At 32.3% G+C, this 7,356-nt stretch overlaps 1 protein-coding gene across 2 annotated transcripts; it reads left to right on the top strand.

Moving 5' to 3' along the window:
* The first annotated feature begins 6 nt into the window (after positions 1-6).
* LOC112467645 (dystrophin-like) lies at positions 7-7,126 on the top strand. Of its 2 annotated transcripts, XM_025036337.1 has the most exons (9): positions 7-389; positions 477-599; positions 674-1,150; positions 1,238-1,395; positions 1,472-1,854; positions 1,974-2,323; positions 2,395-2,829; positions 4,592-4,687; positions 7,047-7,126. In XM_025036337.1, the coding sequence occupies exons 1-8, from the start codon at positions 159-161 to the stop codon at positions 4,628-4,630; spliced, it is 2,196 nt and encodes a 731-aa protein (XP_024892105.1). In that variant the 5' UTR covers positions 7-158; the 3' UTR covers positions 4,631-4,687; positions 7,047-7,126. The 2 variants fall into 2 exon arrangements, with proteins under 2 accessions (XP_024892105.1, XP_024892106.1); XM_025036338.1 differs by lacking the exon at positions 477-599.
* The last annotated feature ends 230 nt before the right edge of the window (positions 7,127-7,356 follow it).

The raw sequence follows: 7,356 nt of genomic DNA, 5'->3' as shown, positions 1-7,356 counted from the left end.
TCATTCTGAAATTTTCTGAATATTTGTTGCACATCTGCCGGTGGAAAGAGGCGCGACGCCAGCGATTGGAATCTTTATCTACGTTTTGCCAAAATATTACTGATGATTACAAAAGGCTGATAGCATGGTTGAACAAAACAGAAATTACACTAAAGCAAATGAAAGCTAACCCGACATCCAAATTTGGCGAAGTATTAAACAGAATAAAGAAATTGCAAGTTCTTAAAGCAGAAATGGATATAAATCAGAAGAAATTAACATCTCTACAAGAATCAATTCAGGATGGTAACAGCTCGTCTTTAGAATACGCGGATATTTTGGAGAATATGAAAAATCTGCAAGATCGATGGGAAGCCGTTGGACAAATCATGGAAGTACAATCCCAAAGGGTAATTTAAGATTTTAGAATATTACATTTAAAATATATTTTGTTCTTTAATTCTTAAATAATATATTTTTCTTATATTGCGCATTAGATAACAAATTCTGGATTTGAGTTTAATTTAAAATTTGAAGAAAACATAACAACTATTAAAGAAAACAAATGGATGTCCGAAACGATAACAAGTATAGCATATAAAGAAGAGATTACTGCAACAGTATATATTTTCTTATTATTCTCAATATTTTTTGTATTCGGTTTTCGTGACTAATAAAATACTTTTATTTTCAGTCAACACCACATAGTGATTCAAAGAAACAGCGTGTTGATAATACTACTAAACATGAGTTCAAATCGGCATTACTTCGACTATATAAATGGTTGGATTACGTCGATTTAGAAATCGGCCGTTCGGAAGGAGTGTTTGACGAATTAAGCGTGGAAGAGAAGAAAGTTGTCTATGAAGATACTCTTACAGATATGGATTCGCATAAAAATGAATATGATAAAGTTCTTGAAATTGGTAAACGACTTATCGATGAGTTAAAAAATGCGAACGAGTCCATCGAAGAAGAAGAATCCAAGATTAAAGACATACAAAATTGTTGGACAGCGACAAATAATCGTCTTCATGAGATAAAAAGACGCATAGATTATCTGGAGGAAGTAAAGAAATTCCGGACTGAACTAGCTAGTCTAAATTTGATGTTGGAAAGTTACACCAAGTGGTTTGATACAAATAAAGAAAACAATCAAGAACCATTTAGGGTAAGCTAAAATATTGCCTTTAATATAATTTAATTTTTAATATGAATGTACGCTATTTTAATCTTAATCTTAAAACATTTTATTCAGGTTAAAATGAAATCAATGAAATCCCATGATGAGCGCATAAGAAAAATACTTGAAAAAGCAAAAGAATTGTCAGAAAATCAAGTTGCTGTTACAGAAACTAGTAATATGGACACAGACGTAAAAACTTTTTTGACTAAGTGGGAGAATTTGTATGCAACGTAAGTATTATTGTAAATATATACATATACACATATTATAAATTTGATGTGTTGCTTAATAGAACATAACATTCAGGTTATCCGAACGATTGACTGAAATAATTAATGCCATTAATCGAACACCGCCTAAAAAATACATTAAGGCAGTCACCAATCTGATATCGTTTATATTAATCATTACATTATTAAATGTGGAAAGTGTTCTATTGTCAGAACATATAATTATATTAGATGAGAAAATTATGGAAGAGCAAATAAAAAGATTTAAAGATACACAAAGCTCGTTAAAAGAACAGGAAGAAACTTTCAAATATGTTAACTCTACTGGACAAGATTTAATAGCGAAGATAAATGATAATTCTTCAGGACAGCGACTTAAAGATGAATTGCAAGATGTAAATACTAAATGGAGTGATATTCTTATCATTTTGGAAGAGGAACAACAGACTCTTACCAAAAGTAAATAGAAAATAAAATACGTGTAATATAATGCAAAAGTGCTTGTTTTTTATCTAGTTATTATATTTATGTTATGTTATGTCTTCATAAGAAATTTATTAATATAATGCATGTTTCAGATATCACAATTTTGCAAACGTTTAATACTGAACTTTTTACTCTTGAATCTTGGTTGGAAAAATCGTTATTGTATCTAGAAAATTTATCTAAAGATATTATGGATAATGTCAAAAAAATAGAGCATAAATTAGAGCAAATTCGTTTGTTTTCTCGAAAAATAGATAAAACAAAACCCCAATTAGAAGCACTTCGATTATTAGCAAATAGAATATTCAAAAAATCTGAACCTAATTTTGCAAGCCTGTTAAACAGCAAATTGGAAGTAGTAACATATAAATGGAACACAATTGTTAACAAAGCTAAAAGTTTAAACGACAAATATAAGAGTACTTTAAAGAAAAATGATAACGTAAGTATACATAATCTTTATAAATAATAATATAAATATTTTTTGTTGCATAATAATTTTGTTTTCGTTAGATTATTAATGGTATAGAAGATTTTACAAAGTGGCTGTCAAGTTTAGAAAAGGAGATACCAATAGAGTCAAGAATAACATCTTCAGTTGAGCTGTTTCAAGTTCGTGGTCGATATCAAGCGCTGAAAGACAACATTGACAAACGAGTAGAAGAATTTAGAAACTTGAACGAAATGGGAAATGATAAACTATTAAGTTCAGAAGAATCATCCGTTCAAGAACTTGGTAGACGCTTCACTTTCTTAAATGCACGATGGACAGATATTACAGATCGTATATACAAACGCTATAGACATTTACAAAATGTTAGTTATGAGTACGGGGAATTTCGTGCTTTAGTGGCACAGGAAAGTGATTGGTTGGATAAGTTAAACAAGCGATTAAAAAAATCGCCTAAAACTGCTGCAGACGCGGAAGAAATTTTGGAAGAGCTGGATGTGAGTAAATTGTTCAAATAACTTACTCAAATTATAACAAATCATAACTTACGATAATTCACTCCGCGTAAACGGGTGATGCTTCCAGAGACCCTTATGTATAACTTTTGATTATTCATTCTGCGTAAATCTCTCTGTAGATCTTCTGCGGATCTCTTTCTGCTAGAGACCACTCGTTTACGCTCATTGAAAAATCACAAGTTGTTACATAAACGCTTATTACATAACGCTCGCGTAAACGTAGTAACAGTTTCGTAACGTAATATTGAATTGGCAGCAAATAATGCTAGCAATATATATATCAGAAATATTATAAAAATGTCTGCTTTTTGGTATTATGTTTCGTTTGCTAGAGTTACTCGAACAATTTCATGAAGTAGTTATACTTCCTTTATCTTGTGAAAAACTTTATTACTACGTTTACGCGATCGTTGCTTTTGTAGTAACGATAATTCCTTCGCGTAAACGGGATTTTCCTTTGCGTAAACGGGATTTTGTAGTAACTTACGATAATTTACTCCGCGTAAACGAGTAAATTATCGTAAGTTACTACAGAAGTAACGCTCGCGTAAACGTAGTATATGTATTTATGAGATTTTGTGGTAATATTATCTTATATTACGTTTATGCGAGCGTTATTTTTGTAGTAACTACGATAATTCCTTCGCGTAAACGAAATTTTGTAGTAACTTACGATAATTTACTCCGCGTAAACGAGTAAATTATCGTAAGTTATTACAGAAGTAACGCTCGCGTAAACGTAGTATTAGTAGCAAATAAAACAATTGGCCGTATTTGTAGTATGCGTTCAATGTGTTGATTAATGACTTTAATTAGAAATTACTAAACTGGGGCTCTATTCTTGAAAAATATCGCATACGATGAATATCACACTCTGCAACCAATAGCACACTTGCAAAGTGTGATTTTCTGACATTCCTAAAATATCGTATGCGATATTTGTCGAGAATAAAAAGCCAGCGGCATACGGAGATGTTTTCCTGCTGGATTGCTTGCGATCTAGTAAATTATTAAAAATCTTGAGTGCTGAGTGGTGCAATTATAGTAATTTACTAGATTGCAAGCGATTCAGCAGGAAAAAACATGCACCGTGTGCCACTGGCTTAAAGTCCCTACTCGCTGCTGCTGCATTTTACTGCCCATGAAAACCCACCTTTATTCTCTAGTATTGGCGCGTCCTGTGCAAGAATCAAACCGTTAACGTAGTTCATTTGTTTCAACCTATTAAAACCTACTGAAACCTGGATTGCTTCGTTGAAGATTCATTTAGTGTAAAAATTCATTTCAGTGTAAAAAAAATGGCAAAATATGTGTTATTTGTATGCAATCACCATAAATATCACGTGAGAAGTAAAAAATTGAGGAAAATGACTGTTAAATGTGACAGAAATCGTAAAAAAAAATGTTTTTTACGTGTAATTGCACAAAATAGTAAGTAACATTTTGTACTATCTAACACATCATTCCATATCCTATTAATTATTTCTACATAATTTTTATCTAAAATCTTAAACCAATCTTTGATCATATCCTTGTCTGCAAAACACACTGTCTCCTTCTCCTCCTCTAATTAATATTTATTCTCATCCTCCATGTTTCCACATCTTACTTTTAGTAATGCTTTAATATTATTCCCTGAATTGCCTTTCCCCATGTGTAACTCCCTCAAATACTTCGGACCTTTTATACTTCTTTCTAGTTTCTTATGAAATAATTGAAATTAAATATTCTATTTTTACAGAAAATAAAGTCCATCTTTCTGAAGTTGCTAAAAACTTAAATACAAATAATCCATGTATTGTTTTGGAAAATGTAAAATTAGTGGCCAATAACAACAGTAAGTAGTGTTAAGTACTGTTAGTAGTGTAAGTAGTTTTAGGGGGAAGTCTCGTGTAACATGCTAAAAAGTAAGGTAACTTTTGAAATTTTTTTTTTGAAGAATCAATGCGATCTTTTTCAAACTTTTACAGTATTTTATTATACATGTCAAGAAATAAAAAATTTTTTTTGTTAAAAAATAACAGTTGTGTTAAGAATTATGGAGGTTACGAGGCCGCGGTTTCGTCGCCAGAGTTGTAAATCGGCGGACGTTATAACGCCTGTTGTACTCGCCTGAAACAAAAATTAAAAAAATTTTCTTATTTTCTATAAAATTACGTCGTCGATGAACCTAAAAAAAAGGTAAAACTGAAAAATTAAGGAAACGACGAGACTTCAAAAAATTGCAATTTTGACAAAAAAATTGTTTTTTTAAGTCCCGCCGTTTTCCTTAATTTTTCACTTTTACCTTCTTTTTTAGGCTCATCGACGACGTAATTTTATAAAGAATAAGAACATTCTTTTTTATTTTTGTTTTAGGCGAGTACAACAGGCGCTATAACGCACGCCGATTTACAACTCCGGCGACAAAACCGCGGCCTTGTAACCTCCATAGTTCTTAACACAACTGTTATTTTTTACAAAAAAAAAAATGTTTTTTAATTTTTGAAATGTATAATAAAATACTCTAAAAGTTTGAAAAAAATCCGTCGCATTGATTTTTCAAAAAAAAAATTCCAAAAATTACTTTACTTTTTAGCGTGTTACACGAGACTCTCTCCCTTAAGGCCATTGCATATAACAAAATTTTAGTCATAACCGTAAGGCCGTAAAAGAATTGACTAATCACAATGGATTCTTTTTTAATTGCAAGAAAAATAATTAACCCTAGAATCCATGACTGGGGTCGATTTCGACCCCAGGCGAACTTTGAACTACGCTCCTGAGCTAGCGAGTGACATTATCGACTCAGGACCTGAACCATAATTCATTTCAACTTTCTAAAAGTAGGGTTATGTCGGGCGCAGCGTTAGTTGTTCGCTAGCAGTGAAGTAGCACAGTCGCAAAGCGGGCGTGGGGTCGATATCGACCCCAGTCGTGACTTGCCGTTTGAGTTTCGTCACGGTAAGCTAATTTTATTTTTTTGCTAGAATCAATATATATCATGTATTATTACGTAATCTGAGCATAAATAGTCATAAATATTATTTAAGACGAAATATCACACAATTTAGTCGGTAAAAATCCCGTTGCCTATAGAAGATTGACATTTCGCAGAAAATGGCTGGGCGATATAATGTTTCATTTTTTTCATATTTTTTACTATTTTGTATCAAATAAAAATGAAATAATACTTAAAATACAATTTTTTATGGTTTTTTCATCGACTTTTTCCGTATTTCAACTTTGCGAATTTCTTCATCTTTATAGTCCCAAATAAATATACTTTTTGAACAGAACATAGCGATGACAATTTTTTTTTAATAGTCTAATGTGTCCTCTTTAAAACCCCGTTTGAATTTTTAAAATCGGTTGATTACAAAAAAAGATACAAATTTTTGTTTAAAAAAAGAGGTTTTTGCTGATTTTCTGCGTTTTTCAGTCTTTAAATGGATTTTTCACTAACTAAACTTGAGTAAAATTAAATTTACCGTATACCATTCTCTTCGTTATTAAAAAACGAAGAAATTTATGTAGGTTTAAAGGCCCTTTATTTCTGTAGGACCGGTTTTACGATCAAATAAAGCGTGGGGTCGATATTGCCCCCAGTCATGGATTAGAAGGTCAAAAAAATGAGTCATGGATTCTAGAGTTAACTGATTGGTTAATTTTCTTACGGCCCTTCTTACGGTTACGACATGGACCAGAGCACATACCCTGATAGCACAGTGTCAGTTGGTGCCGTCATAATGCCGTCGTGGTGCTGTTAATATGCACGAAATTCGTGTATATTAACAGCACCACGACGGCATCATGACGGCACCAACTGACACTGTGCTATCAGGGTAACATGATGTAACGACGACGTAGTCCCCGACCTGACAGATCAGGATACGCCAAAGTTTGTGCGTTACTTAAGGCCATTGCACGTAACAAAGATTTAGCCATAATCGTAAGGCCGTAAAAAAATAAACCAATTACAATCGATTATTCTCCTCGCGCTCGAAGAATTGGTCTATTTTCTTATAGCCTTACGATTACGACTAAAACTTTGTTACGTGCAATGGCCTTTACGTCAACGACTATGACTGTCATAGTCGTTGTGCTTTGGGCCTAAAATTTTATTACGTACAATGGTTTTGAAATTGTATACTGGATTGCATTTTTATTATCTACTACAGATTTACATATGTTCTTATTTCTTACCGTAACTACAGAAATACCACAGCGAGATATTTGCACTACTAATATGGACTGTATCAATACCAACAGTTTGAGTAACGGCATTGATTTGGACAATAATGTGATATCTTCTCTTGATAATAGAATTGGCCACGGTGAGGAAAGTAACGCTAATAATCCTATGATACATGCTGAGTCTGATAATGCCATGATATTTTCCAATGACTGTGATAAGCATAGTAAAACGAAAGTAAAGGCTGTAAACCTTAACGTAACATTTTCCTGTAATAATAGCAATAGTTATGAAACGTTAGATGATAATATTAATATCAACAATTCCACGAA

Source organism: Temnothorax curvispinosus, unplaced genomic scaffold, assembly GCF_003070985.1.
Source record: "Temnothorax curvispinosus isolate PA1 unplaced genomic scaffold, ASM307098v1 QBEX01017706.1, whole genome shotgun sequence".
Lineage (NCBI taxonomy): Eukaryota > Metazoa > Arthropoda > Insecta > Hymenoptera > Formicidae > Temnothorax > Temnothorax curvispinosus.
This window is presented reverse-complemented; position numbering and strand designations above follow the sequence as displayed.